The sequence below is a fragment of the Carcharodon carcharias genome, chromosome 33, assembly GCF_017639515.1.
Source record: "Carcharodon carcharias isolate sCarCar2 chromosome 33, sCarCar2.pri, whole genome shotgun sequence".
NCBI lineage: Eukaryota > Metazoa > Chordata > Chondrichthyes > Lamniformes > Lamnidae > Carcharodon > Carcharodon carcharias.
The window spans coordinates 1,174,701-1,199,076 of NC_054499.1; the positions used below are offsets into that span (position 1 = coordinate 1,174,701).

Sequence of the window (24,376 nt, forward strand, 5' to 3'; positions counted from 1 at the left end):
TTAACACATTTAAAGGAACCATCTGTTGCAAAGCGCCCAGAGGCTCTGCAGGATTGTACTAGTTTAAATAGTTTCAGGAGCAGGAATTTGGAAGTAACAGTCATTGGGAATCGGGGTTAGAGTGTTTCCACACAGACATTTTATACTCTGAGATATCATTTTAATTCTGCAAAGCTGAGTATTTTATTCAATTTAACGTGTCCTTTCTCATCTCAGCTGCATTTTAAAATGAACACCACTGGGGCCCAATAAATGTCAGATTCTCTCATTCATCCACCGTTCATCATTCCCAGTGAAAACTCATTCAAGGCAGCGGGTGTTTCGGAAAATTAACAAGTCCGAATGATTTTTAGTTCATAATGTGAGACAGGTGTTTTAAAAATTAAAGAGATAACGTTCAGAAAATCTAAAGAGAATTTATCATCGAAGCGGGATCGAAATAACGTAAACCTCAGCGCGTGTGGAGTGAGGTAGCTCGATGGTTCTATTAAAATCTGACCCGCCCGAACTGCCGAACGAGTTCAATCACAATCAGTAATAATCATCGGGAGCCTGTGAGGGCATCAGCAATAAGACAGCGAATGGGAATCCTGTCCGAGCTGCTCAGAATGAACACAAACTACTGGCTGGAACACTGCGGCTCTGCATTTAGCTCCTCAAGAAGCAGCAACAGAGAAACTATTCCCCAGAGAGACAGGGAGCACCTCGGATAAACACATAGACAAAGATGTGCACTGCAGATGGGTAGGTGGCCCAGGGGTGGGCGGGGTGGAGAGGCAGGGAGAGATTAAAGGTCCGAAACTCTATACAGAGCATGTGCTAAAACCGCTTTCAACTTTAAACGCTTTGATCTGCCGACACCTCCCTCACACCATTAAACAAGGCCTGAGAAAGAAAGTGGGCTGGTGTTTGGAATATGAATGTTAGAGTGTTTCCCATCCCAACACCTCTGTCTGGAAGTGTGCTGGGAACGAGGGGTCAGTTACTCCCAGTTTCACATATGTACGATTAGAGAACTGAATTAAATCGCTGCTGATCACTATTACATCCATTGATCCAGTGAAGGGGGAGCTCAGTTTTTTTCCACATTTACTGATACATCCCTAACGGTGTATGTCATGCTGTGAGGTTATAGAAAACCATTTTAATATCATCTATCTTAATCCACACATCACATTGCGTAATTAATTCCGGCAATTTCTTTGCAAGTTAACTTTGAGAACAGATTAACATATTTCCCACTGAATCCCTCATAAAAACCTGTTTTAATTTTTATAGAACTGCAACCGCTACAGTTAGAGTCAGGTTAAGCATCAAATCAGCAAACTGAAATGTGCGCGAGTGTTCACTGCCTATATACCAGGAGCTTTGATCTCTTTGTCATTATTCTGGTGATGGTGGGACTGATCGAGCCATTAACAGGAGGGAGTTACTTCTGAGGCTGATCTGACTGTAAGGTTCTTTCCAAAAATATCCTTTGGTCATGAACCTTGTCAATGTGTGTTCCAGTGCGATTCAAACCTGGGTCCTCACATAGCACAACAGAGATGAATGTGGTTAAATGCGGGACATGACACTCTAGATGCTTCATTCCTCTTACAGTGCCGTTTGTATCTACATCCATATTACACCTAACAGGTCCTAGTACATGTGCCCGAGGCTGTTACACTGAAGGTAGCCCCTCGACAGCCGATGGTGGGAGAATCCTAAACTGCGGCCTCTACAATGGCCTTTTCCCCTTTCATTTCACTCTCTTTGGTTCTTTTGCCCCAGACTCAGCTCAGTAAAACCGGCTGCACCGGATACCTGTACATAAAATCTGACAGTTACAGGAATCTCTGTGCTTATGTCTGACTGTGCGAGATTCCTATACATTAATATTTTTTGCGAGATATCTGTACAGTCAGTCCCAGTTATTCACAGTATATATTACTGATTTAGATGAGGGAACTAAATTTAACGTCTCCAAATTTGCAGATGACGCAAAGCTGGGTGGGAGAGTGAGCTGTGAGGAGGATGCAGAGATGCTTCAGTGTGATTTGGACAAGCTGAGTGAGTGGGCAAATGCATGGCAGATGCAGTGTAATGTGGGTAAATGTGAGGTTATCCACTTTGGTAGCAAAAACAGGAAGGCAGATATTATCTGAATGGCTATAAGTTGAGAGAGGGGAATGTGCAATGAGATCTGCGTGTCCTTGTACACCAGTCGCTGAAGGTAAGCATGCAGGTGCAGCAGCTGTTAGTAAGAATCAAAGAATCAAAAGGCGAGTGCAGGAACAAGGATGTCTTGCTGCAATTGTACAGGGCCTTGGTGAGACCACACCTGGAGTATTGTGTGCAGTTTTGGTCTCCTTATCTGATGAAGGATGTAGTTGCTACAGAAGGAGAGCAGCGAAGGTTTACCCGACTGATTCCTGGGATGGTGGGACTGACATATGAGGAGAGATTGATTCAATTAGGATTATATTGACTAGAGTTCAGAAGAATGAGGGGGGATCTCATAGAAACCTATAAAATTCTAACAGGACTAGATCGGGTAGGTGCAGGAAGGATGTTCCCGATGGTGGGGGAGTCCAGAAACAGAGGTCACAGTCTGAGGATACGGGGTAGACCATTTAGGACCGAGATGAGGAGAAATTTCTTCACCCAGACAGTGGTGAGCCAGTGGAATTCAGTACCACAGAAAGTAGTTGAGACCAAAACATTGTATGTTTTCAAGAAGGAGTTAGATATAGCTCTTGGGGCGAAAGGGATCAAAGGATATGGGGAGAAAGCGGGAGCAGGTTATTGAGTTGGATGATCAGCCATGATCCTAATGAATGGTGCAGCAGTCTCGAAGGGCTGAATGGCCTACTCCTCTTATTTTCAATGTTTATGCTTCTATGTCTCTGTAGGTTGTCTGTACAGTAAGTATGACTGTGCGGATTCTCTCTACAGTTAGTCTGACAGTTTGGTATATAGGATTTAAATATCTGCACAGTCAATCTGACTGGGAGTCATCTCTGTACAGTGAGTCTGTCTCTGTGGGTTATCTGTTTGGTAAGTCTGGCTGTTCAAGATGTCTGTTCAGTCATAAAAACAAAAAACTGTGGATGCTGGAAATCCAAACCAAAAACAGAATTACCTGGAAAAACTCAGCAGGTCTGGCAGCATCGGCGGAGAAGAAAAGAGTTGACGTTTCGAGTCCTCATGATCCTTCCACAGAACTGAGCGAATATAAGGTGAGAGGTGAAATTTCATGAGCACTCGAATCGTCAACTCTTTTCTTCTCCACTGATGCTGCCAGACCTGCTGAGTTTTTCTCGGTAATTCTGTTTTTGTCTGTACAGTCAGTCTATTTCTGTAGGTTTAACATACGATAAGACTGGGAGTGCGAGATATCTGTACAGGAAGTCTATTCCTGCGGGATATCTGTACACTAAGTCTGGCTGAGCAGAATGTCTGGACACTCACTCTGTTTCTGTGGGATATATGTACAGTTATTCTGTCTCTGTAGGTTAACCATGTGGTAAGCCTGGCTGTGCAGAATGCCTGTACAGACAGTCTGTATCTGTGGGATGTCTGCACTGTAAGTCTGGCTGTGTGGGATGTCTGTACAGTCAATCTGTACTTGCGTAATACAATCCTCTCACTGACCTAAGTGAAAAATCTTTACTCTTTAAATCCATCCAACATTTCCACCCAAGTCACATTACAACGTAGAATCTAAACCTTTTGTTCAACACTGCACTTTGTTAGGGAACACCTTTGATCCAAATTATACAGAGATAGAGAGATAGATAGATAGATCGATAGATAAATCGATAGATGCACAGACAGACAGATAGACAATCAGATAGACAGGCAGATAGATAGACAGATAGATAGACAGATAAATGGACAGATAGATACATAGATAGATAGATAGATAGATAGACAGACAGACAAAGAGACAGACAGTCAAACCGATCAATCTAAACTCTATACAGAGCATATGCGAAACTTTAAACGCTTTGATCTGCCGACACTCCCTCACACCATTAAACAAGGCCTGAGAAACAAAGTGGGCTGGTGTTTGGAATATGAATGTTAGAGTGTTTCCCATCCCAACACCTCTGTCTGGAAGTGTGCTGGGAACGAGGGGTCTGTTACTCCCAGTTTCACACGTGTACGATTAGAGAACTGAATTAAATCGCTGCTGATCACTATTACATCCATTGATCCAGTGAAGGGGGAGTTCAGTTTTATTCCACATTTATTGATACATCCCTAACGGTGTATGTCATGCTTTGAGGTTATAGAAAACCCTTTTAATATCATCTATCTTAATCCACACATCACATTGGGTAATCAATTCCGGCAATTCCTTTGCAAGTTAACTTTGAGAACAGATTAACATATGTCCCACTGAATCCCTCACAAAAACCTGTTTTAATTTTTATAGAACTGCAACCGCTACAGTTAGAGTCAGGTTAAGCATCAAATCAGCAAACTGTAATGTGCGCGAGTGTTCACTGCCTATATACCAGGAGCTTTGATCTCTTTGTCATTATTCTGGTGATGCTGGGACTGATCGAGCCATTAACAGGAGGGAGTTACTTCTGAGGCTGATCTGACTGTAAGGTTCTTGCCAAAAATATCCTTTGGTCATGAACCTTGTCAATGTGTGTTCCAGTGCGATTCAAACCTGGGTCCTCACATAGCACAACAGAGATGAATGTGGTTCAATGCGGGACATGACACTCTAGATGCTTCATTCCTCTTACAGTGCCGTTTGTATCTACATCCATATTACACCTAACAGGTCCTAATACATGTGCCCGAGGCTGTTACACTGAAGGTAGCCCCTTGACAGCCGATGGTGGGAGAATCTTAAACTGCGGCCTCTACAAAGGTCTTTTCTCCTTTCATTTCACTCTCTTTGGTTCAGGATTATTTTGCCCCAGACTCAGCTCAGTAAAACTGGCTGCACCGGATACCTGTACATTAAATCTGACAGTTGCAGGTATGTCAGTGCAGTGTGTCTGACTGTGTGGGACATTTGTAGATTAAATCTGACAGTTACAGGTATGTCAGTGCAGTGTGTCTGACTGTGTGGGACATTTGTACATAAAATCTGACAGTTACAGGTATGTCAGTGCAGTGTGCCTGTGATGCAGGTTATCTGTACATTATATCTGACAGTCTAAGGTGTCTCTCTGCCTGTGTCTGTGCGAGATACCTGTGCATTAATATTTTTGCGAGATATCTGTATAGCCAGTCCCAGTTATTCACATTATATATTACTGATTTAGATGAGGGAACTACATTTAATGTCTCCAAATTTGCAAAAGACACAAAGCTGGGTGGGAGAGTGAGCTCTGAGGTGGATGCAGAGATGCTTCAGTGTGATTTGGACAAGCTGAGTGAGTGGGGAAATGCATGGCAGATGCAGTATAATGTGGATAAATGTGAGATTATCCACTTTGGTAGCAAAAAGAGGAAGGCGGATATTATCTGAATGGCTACAAATTGAAAGAGGGGAATTTGCAATGAGACCTGGGTGTCCTTGTACACCAGTCGCTGAAGGTAAGCATGCAGGTGCAGCAGCAGGTAAAGAAGACAAATGGTATATTGGCCTTAATAGTGAGAGGACTTGAGTACAGGAACAGGGATGTCTTGCTGCAATTATACAGGGCCTTGGTAAGACCACATCTGGAATATTGTGTGCAGTTTTGGTTTCCTTATCTGATGAAGGATGTACTTGCTACAGAGGGAGAGCAGCGAAGGTTTACCCGACTGATTTCTGGGATGGTGGGACTGACATATGAAGAGAGATTGAGTCAATTAGGATTATATTCACTGGAGTTCAGAAGAATGAGGGGGGGATCTCGTAGAAAGCTATAAAATTCTAACAGGACAAGACAGGGTAGATGCAGGAAGGATATTCCCGATGGTGGGGGAGTCCAGATCCAGGGGTCACAGTCTGAGGATATGCTGTAGACTGAGCTGGACTGAGATGAGGAGAAATTTCTTCACCCAGACAGTGGTGAGCCTGTGGAATTCGCTACCACAGAAAGTAGTTGAGACCAAAACATTGTGTGTTTTCAAGAAGGATTTAGATATAGCTCTTGGGATGAAAGGGATCAAGGTGTATGGGGAGAAGGTGGGAGCAGGCTATTGAGTTGGATGATCAGCCATGATCCTAATGAATGGTGCAGCAGTCTCGAAGGGCTGAATGGCCTACTCCTGCTCTTATTTTCTATGTTTATGTTTCGATCTCTCTGCAGGTTGTCTGTACAGTAAGTATGAATGTGCGGATTCTCTCTACAGTTAGTCTGACAGTTTGGTATATAGGATTTAAATATCTGCACAGTCAATCTGACTGGGAGTCATCTCTGTACAGTGAGTCTGTCTCTGTGGGTTATCTGTTTGGTAAGTCTGGCTGTGCAAGATGTCTGTACAGTCAATCTATTTCTGCAGGTTATCCACACAGTACGACGCGCAGTGCAAGATATCTGTACAGGAAGTCTATTCCTGCGGGATAACTGTACACTAAGTCTGGCCGTGCAGAATGTCTGGACAGTCACTCTGTTTCTGTGGGATATGTGTACAGTCAGTTTGTCTCTGCAGGTTATCCATGTAGTAAGCCTGGCTGTGTCAGATGTCTGTACAGTCAGTCTGTCTCTGTGGGTTATCCATACGGTAAGTCTGGCTGTGTGGAGTTCCTGTACAGTCAGTCTGTTTCTGCGGAACATCTGAACTTTAAGTCTGGCTGTGTGGGATCAGCTCCCTTGGGCTGGTAAGATGATAATATCTGATCAGACTGTGGAGAAACACCAGATGAAGAGGACACTCGTACATAAACACCCAGCCTTTTGTTCTGACACTGGAGGCTGCAGTCGGATCAATGGGGCATGTGGAAGGCACAAGTTATCACCTTCCTGTCATTTGCAGCTTCTGAGGCCCTTCAAGGGCTCTGTGCTCAGGAGCATAAAGAAATTATCCTCTCGGACTGCTTTTATCTTCCATAGGTTCAGTATTCAGCTCTTCCAGAACATTTCTACATTGCTACATGATGGACTGTTCATACTCAGGAGGTCGGTTCTCTCTTACCTGTCTGAGGATAATCGTTTCGGGTATTACACAATCCTCTCACTGAACTAACTGAAAAATCTTTACTCTTTAAATCCGTCCAAAACTTCCACCCAAATCACATTGAACCCTGGAATCTAAAACTCCTGTTCAACACTGCTCCTTGTTAGGGGACAGCTTTGATCCAAATGATGCAGAGATAGAGAGGTAGATGGATGGATGGATAAATAGATAGATAGATAGATAGATAGATAGATAGAGCGATCGATCGATCTAAACTCTATACAGAGCATGTGCGAAACTTTAAACGCTTTGATCTGCCGACACCTCCCTCACACCATTAAACAAGGCCTGAGAAAGAAAGTGGGCTGGTGTTTGGAATATGAATGTTAGATTGTTTCCCATCCCAACACCTCTGTCTGGAAGTGTGCTGGGAACGAAAGGTCAGTTACTACCAGTTTCACATATGTACGATTAGAGAACTGAATTAAATCGCTGCTGATCACTATTATATCCATTGATCCAGTGAAGGGGGAGCTCAGTTTTATTCCACATTTATTGATACATCCCTAACGGTGTATGTCATGCTGTGAGGTTATAGAAAACCATTTTAATATCATCTATCTTAATCCACACATCACATTGGGTAATCAATTCCGACAATTCCTTTGCAAGTTAACTTTGAGAACAGATTAACATATGTCCCACTGAATCCCCCACAAAAACCTGTTTTAATTTTTATAGAACTGCAACCGCTACAGTTAGAGTCAGGTTAAGCATCAAATCAGCAAACTGTAATGTGCGCGAGTGTTCACTGCCTATATACCAGGAGCTTTGATCTCTTTGTCATTATTCTGGTGATGCTGGGACTGATCGAGCCATTAACAGGAGGGAGTTACTTCTGAGGCTGATCTGACTGTAAGGTTCTTTCCAAAAATATCCTTTGGTCATGAACCTTGTCAATGTGTGTTCCAGTGCGATTCAAACCTGGGTCCTCACATAGCACAACAGAGATGAAAAAACAAAAAACAGAATTACCTGGAAAAACTCAGCAGGTCTGGCAGCAGACTTTCTTGGACTCGAACTCAAGTTCTGTCGAAGGGTCATGAGGACTCGAAACGTCAACTCTTTTCTTCTCCGCCGATGCTGCCAGACCTGCTGAGTTTTTCCAGGTAATTCTGTTTTTGTTTTGGATTTCCAGCATCCGCAGTTTTTTTGTTTTTACAACAGAGATGAATGTGGTTAAATGCGGGACATGACACTCTAGATGCTTCATTCCTCTTACAGTGACGTTCGTATCTACATCCATATTACACCTAACAGTTCCTAGTACATGTGCCCGAGGCTGTTACAGTGAAGGTAGCCCCTCGACAGCCGATGGTGGGAGAATCCTAAACTGCGGCCTCTACAATGGCCTTTTCTCCTTTCATTTCACTCTCTTAGGTTCAGGATTATTTTGCCCCAGATTCAGCTCAGTAAAACCGGCTGCACCGGATACCTGTACATTAAATCTGACAGTTACAGGTATGTCAGTGCAGTGTGTCTGACTCTATGGGACATCTGTACATTAAATCTGACAGTTACAGGTATCTCTGTACAGTGTGTCTGAATGTGTGGGACATTTGTACATAAAATCTGACAGTTACAGGTATGTCAGTGCAGTGTGTCTGTGATGCAGGATATCTGTACATTATATCTGACAGTTTAAGGTGTCTCTCTGCCTTGTGTCTGTGTGAGATACCTGTACATTAATATTTTTTGCGAAATATCTATAGCCAGTCCCAGTTATTCACAGTATATATTACTGATTTAGATGAGGGAACTAAATGTAATGTCTCCAAATGTGCAGATGACACAAAGCTGGGTGGGAGAGTGAGCTGTGAGGAGGATGCAGAGATGCTACAGTGTGATCTGGACAAGCTGAGTGAGTGGGCAAATGCATGGCAGATGCAGTATTATGTGGATATATGTGAGATTATCCATTTTGGTAGCAAAAACAGGAAGGCGGGTTATTATCTGAATGGCAATCAATTGAGAGAGGGGAATGTGCAACGAGACCTGGGTGTCCTTGTACAACAGTCGCTGAAGGTAAGCATGCAGGTGCAGCAGCTGGTAAAGAAGGCAAGTGGTTTTTTGGCCTTCATAGCCGGAGAATTTGAATGCAGGAACAAGGATGACTTGCTGCAATTGAACAGGGCCTTGGTGAGACCACACCTGGAATATTGTGTGCAGTTTTGATCTCCTTATCTGACGAAGGATGTACTTGTTACACAGGGATTGCAGTGAAGGTTTACCCGACTGATTCCTGTGATGGCGGGACTGACATATGAAGAGAGATTGAGTCAGTTAGGATTATATTCACTGGAGTTCAGAAGAATGAGGCTGGTTCTTATAGAAACCTATAAAATTCTAACAGCACTAGACAGGGTAGATGCAGGAAGGTTGTTCCAGATGGTGGGGGAGTCCAGAACCAGGGATCATTGTCTGAGTATATGGGGTAGAGCATTTAGGACTGAGATGAGGAGAAATCTCTTCACCCAGACAGTGGTGAGCCTGTGGAATTCACTCCCACAGAAAGTAGTTGAGACCAAAACATTGTATGTTTTTTCAAGAAGGAGTTAGATATAGCTCTTGGGTTGAAAGGGATCAAAGGATATGGGGAGAAAGCGGGAGCAGGATATTGAGTTGGATGATCAGCCATGATCCTAATGAATGGTGCAGCAGTCTCGAAGGGCTGAATGGCCTACTCCTGCTCTTATTTTCTATGTTTACGTTTCTATCTCTCTGCAGGTTGTCTGTACAGTAAGTATGACTGTGCAGATTCTCTCTACAGTTAGTCTGACAGTTTGGTATATAGGATTTAAATATCTGCACAGTCAATCTGACTGGGAGTCATCTCTGTACAGTGAGTCTGTCTCTGTGGGTTATCTGTTTGGTAAGTCTGGCTGTGCAAGATGTCTGTACAGTCAATCTATTTCTGCAGGTTATCCATACAGTACGACGTGCAGTGCCAGATATCTGTACAGGAAGTCTATTCCTGCGGGATAACTGTACAATAAGTCTGGCTGTGCAGAATGTCTGGACAGTCACTCTGTTTCTGTGGGATATGTGTACAGTTATTCTGTCTCTGTGGGTTATCCATACGGTAAGTCTGGCTTTGCGGAATTCCTGTACAGTCAATCTGTCTCTGCAGGACATCTGAAATCTAAGTCTGGCTGTGTGGAGTTCCTGTATAGTCAGTCTGTTTCTGCGGAACATCTGAACTGTAAGTCTGGCTGTGTGGGATCAGCTCCCTTGGGCTGGTAAGATGATAATATCTGATCAGACTGTGGAGAAACACCAGATGAAGAGGACACTCGTACATAAACATCCAGCCTTTTGTTCTGACACTGGAGGCTTCAGTCGGATCAATGGAGCATGTGGAAGGCACAAGTTATCACCTTCCTGTCATTTGCAGCTTCTGAGGCCCTTCAAGGGCTCTGTGCTCAGGAGCATAAAGCAATTATCCTCTCGGACTTCTTTTATCTTCCATAGGTTCAATATTCAGCTCTTCCAGAACATTTCTACATTGCTACATGATAGACTGTTCATACTCAGGAGGTTGGTTCTCTCTTACCTGTCTGAGGATAATCGTTTCGGGTATTACACAATCCTCTCACTGAACTAACTGAAAATTCTTTACTCTTTAAATCCGTCCAAAACTTCCACCCAAATCACATTGAACCCTGGAATCTAAAACTCCTGTTCAACACTGCTCCTTGTTAGGGGACAGCTTTGATCCAAATGATGCAGAGATAGAGAGATAGATGGACGGATGGATAAATAAATAAACAGATTTATAGATAGATAGATAGATAGTTAGATAGATAGATAGATAGATAGATAGACAGAGAAACAGACAGAAAGGCAGACAGATAGAAAGATAGAAAGATAGGTGGATAGACAGATAGATGGATAGACAGATAGAAAGATAGTTAGGTAGATAGATAGATAGATAGATAGACAGATAGACAGATGGAGAAGACACATAGAGAGACAGACAGATAGACAGGCAGATAGACAGACAGATAGATAAATAGATAGATAGACAGACAGATAGATAGATAAATAGATAGATAGATAGATAGATAGATAGATAGATACATAGATACATAGATAGATAGGTAGATAGATAGAGCGATCGATCGATCTAAACTCTATAAAGAGCATGTGCGAAACTTTAAACGCTTTGATCTGCCGACACTCCCTCACACCATTAAACAAGGCCTGAGAAAGAAAGTGGGCTGGTGTTTGGAATATGAATGTTAGAGTGTTTCCCATCCCAACACCTCTGTCTGGAAGTGTGCTGGGAACGAAGGGTCAGTTACTCCCAGTTTCACATATGTACGATTAGAGAACTGAATTAAATCGCTGCTGATCACTATTATATCCATTGATCCAGTGAAGGGGGAGCTCAGTTTTATTCCACATTTATTGATACATCCCTAACGGTGTATGTCATGCTGTGAGGTTATAGAAAACCATTTTAATATCATCTATCTTAATCCACACATCACATTGGGTAATCAATTCCGACAATTCCTTTGCAAGTTAACTTTGAGAACAGATTAACATATGTCCCATTGAATCCCTCACAAAAACCTGTTTTAATTTTTATAGAACTGCAACCGCTACAGTTAGAGTCAGGTTAAGCATCAAATCAGCAAACTGTAATGTGCGCGAGTGTTCACTGCCTATATACCAGGAGCTTTGATCTCTTTGTCATTATTCTGGTGATGGTGGGACTGATCGAGCCATTAACAGGAGGGAGTTACTTCTGAGGCTGATCTGACTGTAAGGTTCTTTCCAAAAATATCCTTTGGTCATGAACCTTGTCAATGTGTGTTCCAGTGCGATTCAAACCTGGGTCCTCACATAGCACAACAGAGATGAAAAAACAAAAAACAGAATTACCTGGAAAAACTCAGCAGGTCTGGCAGCAGACTTTCTTGGACTCGAACTCAAGTTCTGTCGAAGGGTCATGAGGACTCGAAACGTCAACTCTTTTCTTCTCCGCCGATGCTGCCAGACCTGCTGAGTTTTTCCAGGTAATTCTGTTTTTGTTTTGGATTTCCAGCATCCGCAGTTTTTTTGTTTTTACAACAGAGATGAATGTGGTTAAATGCGGGACATGACACTCTAGATGCTTCATTCCTCTTACAGTGCCGTTTGTATCTACATCCATATTACACCTAACAGGTCCTAGTACATGTGCCCGAGGCTGTTACACTGAAGGTAGCCCCTCGACAGCCGATGGTGGGAGAATCCTAAACTGCGGCCTCTACAATGGCCTTTTCTCCTTTCATTTCACTCTCTTTGGTTCAGGATTATTTTGCCCCAGACTCAGCTCAGTAAAACCGGCTGCACCGGATACCTGTACATTAAATCTGACAGTTACAGGTATGTCAGTGCAGTGTGTCTGACTATATGGGACATCTGTACATTAAATCTGACAGTTACGGGTATCTCTGTGCAGTGTGTCTGACTGTGTGGGACATTTGTACATAAAATCTGACAGTTACAGGTATGTCAGTGCAGTGTGTCTGTGATGCAGGATATCTGTACATTATATCTGACAGTTTAAGGTGTCTCTCTGCCTTGTGTCTGTGTGAGATACCTGTACATTAATATTTTTTGCGAAATATCTATAGCCAGTCCCAGTTATTCACAGTATATATTACTGATTTAGATGAGGGAACTAAATGTAATGTCTCCAAATGTGCAGATGACACAAAGCTGGGTGGGAGAGTGAGGAGGATGCAGAGATGCTTCAGTGTGATTTGGACAAGCTGAGTGAGTGGGCAAATGCATGGCAGATGCAGTATTATGTGGATATATGTGAGATTATCCATTTTGGTAGCAAAAACAGGAAGGCGGGTTATTATCTGAATGGCAATCAATTGAGAGAGGCGAATGTGCAATGAGACCTGGGTGTCCTTGTACAACAGTCGCTGAAGGTAAGCATGCAGGTGCAGCAGCTGGTAAAGAAGGCAAGTGGTTTTTTGGCCTTCATAGCCGGAGAATTTGAATGCAGGAACAAGGATGACTTGCTGCAATTGAACAGGGCCTTGGTGAGACCACACCTGGAATATTGTGTGCAGTTTTGATCTCCTTATCTGACGAAGGATGTACTTGTTACACAGGGATTGCAGTGAAGGTTTACCCGACTGATTCCTGTGATGGCGGGACTGACATATGAAGAGAGATTGAGTCAGTTAGGATTATATTCACTGGAGTTCAGAAGAATGAGGCTGGTTCTTATAGAAACCTATAAAATTCTAACAGCACTAGACAGGGTAGATGCAGGAAGGTTGTTCCAGATGGTGGGGGAGTCCAGAACCAGGGGTCATTGTCTGAGTATATGGGGTAGAGCATTTAGGACTGAGATGAGGAGAAATCTCTTCACCCAGACAGTGGTGAGCCTGTGGAATTCACTCCCACAGAAAGTAGTTGAGACCAAAACATTGTATGTTTTTTCAAGAAGGAGTTAGATATAGCTCTTGGGTTGAAAGGGATCAAAGGATATGGGGAGAAAGCGGGAGCAGGATATTGAGTTGGATGATCAGCCATGATCCTAATGAATGGTGCAGCAGTCTCGAAGGGCCGAATAGCCTACTCCTGCTCTTATTTTCTATGTTTATGTTTCTATGTCTCTGTAGGTTATCTGTACAGTAAGTATGACTGTGCAGATTCTCTCTACAGTTAGTCTGACAGTTTGGTATATAGGATTTAAATATCTGCACAGTCAATCTGACTGGGAGTCATCTCTGTACAGTGAATCTGTCTCTGTGGGTTATCTGTTTGGTAAGTCTGGCTGTGCAAGATGTCTGTACAGTCAATCTATTTCTGCAGGTTATCCATACAGTACGACGTGCAGTGCCAGATATCTGTACAGGAAGTCTATTCCTGCGGGATAACTGTACAATAAGTCTGGCTGTGCAGAATGTCTGGACAGTCACTCTGTTTCTGTGGGATATGTGTACAGTTATTCTGTCTCTGTGGGTTATCCATACGGTAAGTCTGGCTTTGCGGAATTCCTGTACAGTCAATCTGTCTCTGCAGGACATCTGAAATCTAAGTCTGGCTGTGTGGAGTTCCTGTACAGTCAGTCTGTTTCTGCGGAACATCTGAACTGTAAGTCTGGCTGTGTGGGATCAGCTCCCTTGGGCTGGTAAGATGATAATATCTGATCAGACTGTGGAGAAACACCAGATGAAGAGGACACTCGTACATAAACACCCAGCCTTTTGTTCTGACACTGGAGGCTTCAGTCGGATCAATGGAGCATGTGGAAGGCACAAGTTATCACCTTCCTGTCATTTGCAGCTTCTGAGGCCCTTCAAGGGCTCTGTGCTCAGGAGCATAAAGCAATTATCCTCTCGGACTGCTTTTATCTTCCATAGGTTCAATATTCAGCTCTTCCAGAACATTTCTACATTGCTACATGATAGACTGTTCATACTCAGGAGGTCGGTTCTCTCTTACCTGTCTGAGGATAATCGTTTCGGGTATTACACAATCCTCTCACTGAACTAACTGAAAATTCTTTACTCTTTAAATCCGTCCAAAACTTCCACCCAAATCACATTGAACCCTGGAATCTAAAACTCCTGTTCAACACTGCTCCTTGTTAGGGGACAGCTTTGATCCAAATGATGCAGAGATAGAGAGATAGATGGATGGATGGATAAATAAATAAACAGATTCATAGATAGATAGATAGATAGATAGATAGATAGATAGATAGACAGAGAAACAGACAGAGAGACAGACAGAGAAACAGGCAGATAGATAGATAGATGGATAGATAGATAGATAGATAGATAGATAGATAGATAGATAGACAGAGCGTGTGCGAAAGTTTAAACGCTTTGAACTGCCGACACCTCCCACACACCATTAAACAAGGCCTGAGAAAGAAAGTGGGCTGGTGTTTGGAATATGAATGTTAGAGTGTTTCCCATCCCAACACCTCTGTCTGGAAGTGTGCTGGGAACGAAGGGTCAGTTACTCCCCGTTTTCACGGGTACGATTAGAGAACTGAATTAAATCGCTGCTGATCACTATTATATCCATTGATCCAGTGAAGGGGGAGTTCAGTTTTTTTCCACATTTACTGATACATCCCTAACGGTGTATGTCATGCTGTGAGGTTATAGAAAACCATTTTAATATCATCTATCTTAATCCACACATCACATTGCGTAATTAATTCCGGCAATTCCTTTGCAAGTTAACTTTGAGAACAGATTAACATATGTCCCATTGAATCCCTCACAAAAACCTGTTTTATTTTTTATAGAACTGCAACCGCTACAGTTAGAGTCAGGTTAAGCATCAAATCAGCAAACTGTAATGTGCGCGAGTGTTCACTGCCTATATACCAGGAGCTTTGATCTCTTTGTCATTATTCTGGTGATGCTGGGACTGATCGAGCCATTAACAGGAGGGAGTTACTTCTGAGGCTGATCTGACTGTAAGGTTCTTTCCAAAAATATCCTTTGGTCACGAACCTTGTCAATGTGTGTTCCAGTGCGATTCAAACCTGGGTCCTCACATAGCACAACAGAGATGAATGTGGTTAAATGCGGGACATGACACTCTAGATGCTTCATTCCTCTTACAGTGCCGTTTGTATCTACATCCATATTACACCTAACAGGTCCTAATACATGTGCCCGAGGCTGTTACACTGAAGGTAGCCCCTCGACAGCCGATGGTGGGAGAATCCTAAACTGCGGCCTCTACAATGACCTTTTCTCCTTTCATTTCACTCTCTTTGGTTCAGGATTATTTTGCCCCAGACTCAGCTCAGTAAAACCGGCTGCACCGGATACCTGTACATTAAATCTGACAGTTACAGGTATGTCAGTGCAGTGTGTCTGACTATATGGGACATCTGTACATTAAATCTGACAGTTACAGGTATGTCAGTGCAGTATGTCTGACTGTGTGGGACATCTGTACATTAAATCTGGCAGATTGCCTTGTGTCTGACTGTAGGGAGACCTGTACAGTCATTCTTTCTGCCAGATATCTGTACAGCCAGTCTGTCTCTGCAGGTTATCTGTACAGTAAGTTTGACTTTGCGGTGTCTCTCTGCAGTCAGTCTGACGGTTCGGTATATATGTACAGTAAATTTGACGGATTTAAATATCCGTGCAGTAAGGCTGACTGGGCGCCATCTCTGTTAATCTGTCTGTGCGCAATATCTTATACAGTCAATCTGTCTCTGCGGAACATCTGAACTGTAAGTCTGGCTGTGCGGAATTCCTGTACAGTCAGTCTGTGTCTGCGGAACATCTGAACTGTAAGTTTGGCTGTGTGGGATCAGCTCCCTTGGGCTGGTAAGATGATAATATCTGATCAGACTGTGGAAAAACAGATGAAGAGGACACTCGTACATAAACACTCAGCCTTTTGTTCTGACACTGGAGGCTGCAGTCGGATCAATGGGGCACGTGGAAGGCACAAGTTATCACCTTCCTGTCATTTGCAGCTTCCGAGGCCCTTCAAGGGCTCTGTGCTCAGGAGCATAAAGCAATTATCCTCTCGGACTGCTTTTATCTTCCATAGGTTCAGTATTCAACTCTTCCAGAACATTTCTACATTGCTACATGATGGACTGTTCATACTCAGGAGGTCGGGTCTCTCTTACCTGTCTGAGGATAATCGTTTCGGGTATTACACAATCCTCTCACTGAACTAACTGAAAAATCTTTACTCTTTAAATCCGTCCAGAACTTCCACCCAAATCACATTACACCCTAGAATCTAAAACTCCTGTTCAACACTGCACCTTGTTAGGGGACAGCTTTGATCCAAATGATACAGAGAGAGAGAGAGAGCGAGAGAGAGCTAGGGAGACAGACAGATCTAAATTATACAGAAGAATTGCGAAACTCGCTTCCAACTTTAGACTCTGATCAGCTGATACCCCCGCACAAACCATTGAACAAGATCTGAGGTGAAGTGTGTAATATTTAATTCCAAGTGTTTCCAGTGAAATCTCCCTCCGTAATTATCAGTGACTGGTTACAGTTGTGTTTTGATTGTAAAATATATTAAGTGACTTGTCCACACTGCTGAGCGACCAGATATTTTGTAACATTGGTAGCGTGTTGTTGTTTTCTACAGAGATCTTAATGTATATTTGATCGATATGAGGGCAACATAATATTTGGGATGTTAAATGGAAATCTGAAGATTTTTTTTTCAGAGTTGTTAATGTCTTAAATTATTTAATTAATCAAAATATTAATGATGTTCTGTACAATCCAGATGTATCTCGCATTCCTTGATAAATGTGGCCGGGGTGGGGGTGTATATAATAGCCGTTCGGTCTGAAACTGACTGAAATTCATAATCCTTTTAAAATGTTTGAATTTGAAAGCGGATTGGGATTTAGTGAATCCCGCAGTTTGCATTTGGATGTCAGTCGCTTTGTCTTCACATCTCCACGGGATCCCTGTGGGAGTTGGGGACAAATGTATGGAGAGAATGAAACACCTCGGCGAGGACTGGTGATCAAAGGAGCTCCGATCCGGTCCCAAGCCCACGTGCCTCCCAGCTTCCCTATAAAAACAGCCAAGTCCTTTACTGCTCATTTACTGTTAACTCCGCGACCACTGAGTTGCTCTCTCTCTGGGACAAACTGCTCAGCCATGAAGATGGCCGGAGAATCATCTAACTTAAAGGAGGTTAAAAAGGTAAAAGTGATTTATCAATGGGTCAAGTGGAGGATTTATCGGAGCTAAAGGCTTTTTCAAGGACGCTTTATAGTTTGACGCTATTATTTTCATCTTTAATAAATGTATTCGTTAAGGAGAAGCTGGTTAGTGATTGATACTGATGTTTCATTTAAATGATTCGGAAAGATATTTGGAGAGAGAGCAGTGAAGTTTCAGTCTGCAATGGCTCCATCCCAGCACCAAATCTCCAGCCCTCGCCCGAGCTGGCGCTGGTCCAGCTCATTGAAAGTGTCGTTTCTTTCTGAGTGTTAGTGTCGCACCAAAAAAATTCTTCCATTCAATATCCGCAGCTACTTAAACCTTTGGTGGAAAAACGGAGACGAGATCGAATGAACCGGAGTTTAGATCAACTGAAATCCTTCCTAATGAAACATACCCAGAACGAGGTGAGGGAACCTTTCTCTCGGATATGTCCAGATTTTAAGGATTAGTTTCTCCGCCTTTTACATTTCGGGGATTAGTTTGAAATGCTGAAAGTGTTGATTTATGTGGTGATTCGGTTGCACACCTGTCTCCTGTCTTTCCACTTTTACCCAGGTTTCGTTATTTTTCTTTCTGTTCTACTTAGAGTTTCCGAAATGGTAAAATGGAGAAGGCAGAAATCTTAGAAATGACGGTGCAATATCTGAAAAACGCGGCGCTTGCAAATAGTCAGGGTGGGTATCTGCTCAGCTGAGTATCCTCCAGTCCGTGTCCCTCCGGTTTTATTATGGCCAATGTTCCTCCCGTCCCGAGTGTTCCAATGTGCGGAACTCGCCTTCCCAAGATGCTATCCACATGTTGCTTTTCGCATTCAGTAAAACCGATTAGCTGGCGTTAATAAACCGGTAATCGATAATCGCTGTGATTCGACTAGTCTTATTCCTCTGGTTTCTATTTTCATGATTTCTAGCATTAAGACAAAATCAGAACACTTACCTTTCGAAAAATTCCAACCTCCTGTTTCACAGGAATTTAAAACCAGGAGTTCGGTCTTTACTAATTCCGTTTATTTCGGTTTAAAATGAATCGATGGGTTAGTTTTATGGATGTGTTTGAAATGCTAATATTAGTAAGGAACCGTCTGTGAATATCAATACATTTTCCTTTCTCAAAACGTACCAAGTGAAAACTGAGTATGCGTACCGTAAATTCCACAGGTGTGACTATTATGGGATGTTCATACTCGAAACTATTGAGTTTTTTAAGCTATTGCACTTGATGGCGTGTATATCATTGACCAATATTATTTTTAAACAGAACTTCAGGGCACAGAAATCACGAGGCAAAATTACGAAGCTGGCTTTAAGGAGTGCCTCCTGCAGGTGAATAGCTTCGTCAGGAGCTGCGCCAGGTTTAACTCGCAGACCCAGAGCAGCCTGATGGAGCGGCTTTCCCTCTTTGTGGACCAATCAAGTGATGAGAAGCAGAGGCGCAGAAGCCCGGAATGTGCGAGCTCCTCCACCCCGAACCTGCAGCCCCTCAGACCGGTACAGCTGGAGTCCGAGAGCTGGGATGTCGGCCCTACAGCCGCTAACGCCATTCGGCCGGTGGCCAGAGTGCCCGCGGTCACTAGCACCTCTTCCTCACACAAAGTGTCCAATCTCCTGGCCACTCGGCCGGCTCCCTCACACCAGACACTGAATCGGATCAACTTCATAGCGAAAGATCAGGAACTTACAGACTCTGGCTGTGCACAATTTCGGGATTTTCCCCACAAAATAATTGCGTCGCCAAAACCCGCTTTTGCACAACAGCATTCGGCTACAATGACAGTTTCACACAATCTATGGAGACCATGGCCCTAACTTGGCGGACACAACAAATCTTACAAATTGAATTATTCCGCTCGTCTCTTAACCCAAGTTGTAAAATCACCCCAAATCTTGCGCTTTATCTGTAACAAATACTATCTATACTATTTTAAAGTTACAGATTTTTGATTAGCTTATTATTTCCTTAACATGTCCTATGTATTCAGTGGCTATCGCGTTTCACTTATGTATATTTTGGAATAAAGATTTTAACAAATTCGTTATTTGCGTCATTCCATGATTTAATTTATTTCTAAGTTCCAATAATTGTAAAATGTTACAACCTGTTGTACCCTGTTCCATGGAAATTTACGGCTCCCAATTCCACCTCGTCACATACCCACTCTCTCTCTCTCTCCGATTCACTGGGACCCGCACTCCGATTCACACACACACATTTACACAGGCACACACTCTCTCACAGACACACACTCCGATTCACACATACCACTCTCTCACATTCAGATTCACAGACTCATTCAGATTCACACATACTCACACTCAGATTCACACAGACTCACTCTCACACACTCAGATTCACACAGACTCACTCTCACGCACTCATTCACACAGACTCACTCTCACACACTCAGATTCACACAGACTCACTCTCACACACTCAGATTCACACAGACTCACTCTCACGCACTCATTCACACAGACTCACTCTCACGCACTCATTCACACAGACTCACTCTCACGCACTCAGATTCACACAGACTCACTCTCATGCACTCAGATTCACACAGACTCACTCTCACACACTCAGATTCACACAGACTCACTCTCACACACTCAGATTCACACAGACCCACACTCTCACACACTCAGATTCACACAGACTCACTCTCTCACATTCAGACTCACACAGACCCACACTCTCACACACTCAGATTCACACAGACTCACTCTCATGCACTCAGATTCACACAGACTCACACGCTCACTCTCAAATTCACACACTCTCACACACTCAGATTCACACAGACTCTCACTCTCACACTCAGGTTCAAACACACTCTCACACTCACACTCAGATTCACACAGACTCACTCTCACACACTCAGATTCACACAGACTCACTCTCACACACTCAGATTCACACAGACTCACTCTCACGCACTCAGATTCACACAGACTCACTCTTGCACACTCAGATTCACACAGACCCACACTCTCACACTCACACTCAGATTCACACAGTCTCACACACTCAGATTCACACAGACTCTCACTCTCTCACACTCAGGTTCAAACACACTCTCACACTCACACTCAGATTCACACAGACTCACTCTCACACACTCAGATTCACACAGACTCACACTCTCACACACTCAGATTCACACAGACTCACTCTCACACACTCAGATTCACACAGACTCACTCTCACGCACTCAGATTCACACAGACTCACTCTCATGCACTCAGATTCACACAGACTCACTCTCACACACTCAGATTCACACAGACTCACTCTCACACACTCAGATTCACACAGACCCACACTCTCACACACTCAGATTCACACAGACTCACTCTCTCACATTCAGACTCACACAGACCCACACTCTCACACACTCAGATTCACACAGACTCACTCTCATGCACTCAGATTCACACAGACTCACACACTCACTCTCAAATTCACACACTCTCACACACTCAGATTCACACAGACTCTCACTCTCACACTCAGGTTCAAACACACTCTCACACTCACACTCAGATTCAAACAGACTCACTCTCACACACTCAGATTCACACAGACTCACTCTCACACACTCAGATTCACACAGACTCACTCTCACACACTCAGATTCACACAGACTCACTCTCACGCACTCAGATTCACACAGACTCACTCTTGCACACTCAGATTCACACAGACCCACACTCTCACACTCACACTCAGATTCACACAGTCTCACACACTCAGATTCACACAGACCCACACTCTCTCACACAGACTCACTCTCTCACATTCAGACTCACACAGACCCACACTCTCACACACTCAGATTCACACACATTCTCACTCTCTCACACTCAGGTTCAAACACACTCTCACTCTCACACTCAGGTTCAAACACACTCTCACTCTCAGACTCAGGTTCACACACACTCACTCTCTCACTCAGATTCACACAGACTCACACTCTCTCACACTCAGATTCACACACATTCTCACACACTCAGACTCACACAGACCCACACTCACAATCAGATTCACAGACACTCTCACTCTCTCACTCAGATTCACACAGACCCACACTCTCACAGTTTTCCCCCTATATCAATGCCATATATTGCTTCACAGTGCCACTTGAGCGAATTAACAATAACGGCCTCCATCTGCTATCAAGCAGAAAGTGTCTAAAGATTCATCACGGGTTCTTAAAAATTCATCACGGGTTCTTAAAGATAAACAAGTGTCCAGCGAAAGGAGGAGTGAGCAGAAGCTGACCACAAGGTGCTAAGTTTGAAATGAGCTCCAGCTATGGCGGAAATGGCTGAAGACAAGCGGCGAATGGTAGGGTGAAAGGAAAAGGCTGCAAAATATATTCGTGAGCAGGGCAGCTACAGAATTCAGATGAACTTGGAGCAATTGGTGAAATAGACAAACACATTGTAGAAAGTATGAAGAAATGAATGTTGGTGAGGGGAGTGAGGAGAGGTATCATGAAAGAAATTATGTAATTTAAAGGGGGGCAGAAATGGAGAGATGGGAGGGCATGTAGTCAAATATTTGCGGTTGGGAGGAGAATAGGGTGAGTCAGCCGACCCTTCGATTAATGAGCGCAGAGTGGGTCACCAAGATCAACTTCTCACCCCTCTGCTTGGGGCATGCGCTCTTTCTCCCTCCCTAGCAACACCCAGCTGATCTCTTTCTTTCTCTGAACCGAACCACACAACCTATCTTTGATTTTTTAATTGTTTTACAGGATGTGGGTGTCACTGGCCAGGCCAGCATTTATCGCCCGTCCCTATTCGCCCTTGAGAAGGAGGTGATTTCTGTGTGGTGTAGGTACACCCACAGAGCAGTTAGTGAGGGAGTTCCACCCGATCCCTCCATATTGCACCCAGCCATTCTCTCCCACCCATACTTATATCCCTCCAGAGGAGAGGAGAGGGTACAGGAACAGAGAGGTCTGAGGGTGTAAATGTCCAAATCTTTGATGGTGGCAGGGTGTTAGTAAATGTGCTCGGCCTCTTTACATAGAGACAGGAGACAAAAACGTTCTGCTAAATGCAGCTGGGATGTTGTATTTAATGCTGGGCCGCTCAAGGACTTGGAGAGTGTGCAGGGAGATTTCTTGGAACAGCCCCAGTGATCAGAGACTTCAGTTAATGTGCAGAGACTGGAAAATTTGGGATTGTTCTCCTTGGAGCAGAGAAGGCTAAGGGCGATTAAATCGAGCAACAAAATCTTGGAGGATTTACACAGAGTAAATAGGGAGAAACTATTTTCATGACGGGCAAGTGGATCACCAGGGAGCACAGATTTATGATCATTTGCAAAAGAACTGAGAGTAGATAGATGAAGGGTTTAGTTATTACACAGCGGTTTGCTGTGATCTAGAATGCGCTGTTTGAACGGTGTTGAAATCAGATTCAATAGTAACTTTCAGAATGGAATTGGATAAATACAGGAAAAGAAAAACATTGCAGGGGAAGAGAATATGGGAAGTGGGGTTAATGGGATAGCTCTTTCAAAGAGCTGACATAAAAAAGATGGGCCAAATGGTCTCTTGCTGCATCATTCTATAGTTCTAGAGAAAGGGAATTTTGAAATAAATTCCAATAGAGGGGGTAGGTGAGGGGCGAGAAAAATTATCCTGCCGATCAACCATCAGAAATGACCCCAAAATACCCCACACAGCCCTCTCCACCCTACAGCGTCAAATTTTTCTTAAATCATTCCAAGATTTTCGCATTGAACTATCGGAGCTTCATTCCTACAGTGATCATTCTTTCTATGAGAAACCTCTCAAATCCGTCCTCTCTCAGTTAGGTCCCCCGTGTCCCCCTTTCTCCCTTCCCTTTCTGAACTGATGCGCATTGTCAATGAACTGACACTAGGAGTCAGTTTGGTCAGAATTGGCGTTTAGCCAATTCCTTAAAGTCTCACTCAGTGACAAAGATCAAACTGTGTTCATCATCTCATGTCCCCACCTGAAGCTTACCCTTTTACCGACTGGCAGTGCAACCCCTCTATAGGGGGTCGGGAGGTGGGGGTTGATGGTGGGGGGCGTGGGGGGGTGGGTGGGGGGAGGTGGGGGAGGTAGGAATAACAACACGTCTTGCTTCGAGATTTTCATAAATGTTAAATATTTTCAAGAATGTTCATTTTAAAATGTATCACGTTAAATCTGTCGTTGCTCGAACATAATTGTGTAAAATCAACCATAATCATAAGAAATGCAGGTGGTTTATACTTCGTTTCGTATCGAATTAATTTTAACATTTAGTTACATACGTCGAATTAATTGAATTGTCGCTCCCATTGACAGTAAATTTAAGGCAATTGTTTTGCCCCAAAAGGGGGTCGACGAGGATGGGATTCGAACCCACGCGTGCAAAGCACAATGGATTAGCAGTCCATCGCCTTAACCACTCGGCCACCTCGTCCACTTTGAAGCGACCAGCAGTAAACCTATATGTAACAAATCTCTTCAATGTTCACTGCCATATTGCAGGGCTATTCGAAATAATTCCAAATATATTCTTTTGTCATTA

The 24,376-nt window shown here is 43.4% G+C and overlaps 1 protein-coding gene and 1 non-coding gene across 2 annotated transcripts in view; one reads left to right on the forward strand and one right to left on the reverse strand.

Moving 5' to 3' along the window:
* Nucleotides 1-19,856, forward strand: part of LOC121272284 (transcription factor HES-4-like) — a 167,310-nt gene extending 147,454 nt beyond the window's left edge. The window contains exons 3-5 of the mRNA XM_041178851.1: nt 18,134-18,229; nt 18,412-18,499; nt 19,083-19,856. Of these exons, the coding sequence (XP_041034785.1) occupies nt 18,173-18,229; nt 18,412-18,499; nt 19,083-19,630 (693 nt within the window). The 5' untranslated portion in view covers nt 18,134-18,172 and the 3' untranslated portion in view covers nt 19,631-19,856. The remainder of the gene's footprint in view (nt 1-18,133; nt 18,230-18,411; nt 18,500-19,082) is intronic.
* A 4,330-nt stretch (nt 19,857-24,186) lies between these two features.
* Nucleotides 24,187-24,268, reverse strand: trnas-gcu. Its single transcript has one exon. It is a non-coding gene; the product is annotated as a tRNA-Ser (tRNA).
* Between the last annotated feature and the right edge of the window lie 108 nt (nt 24,269-24,376).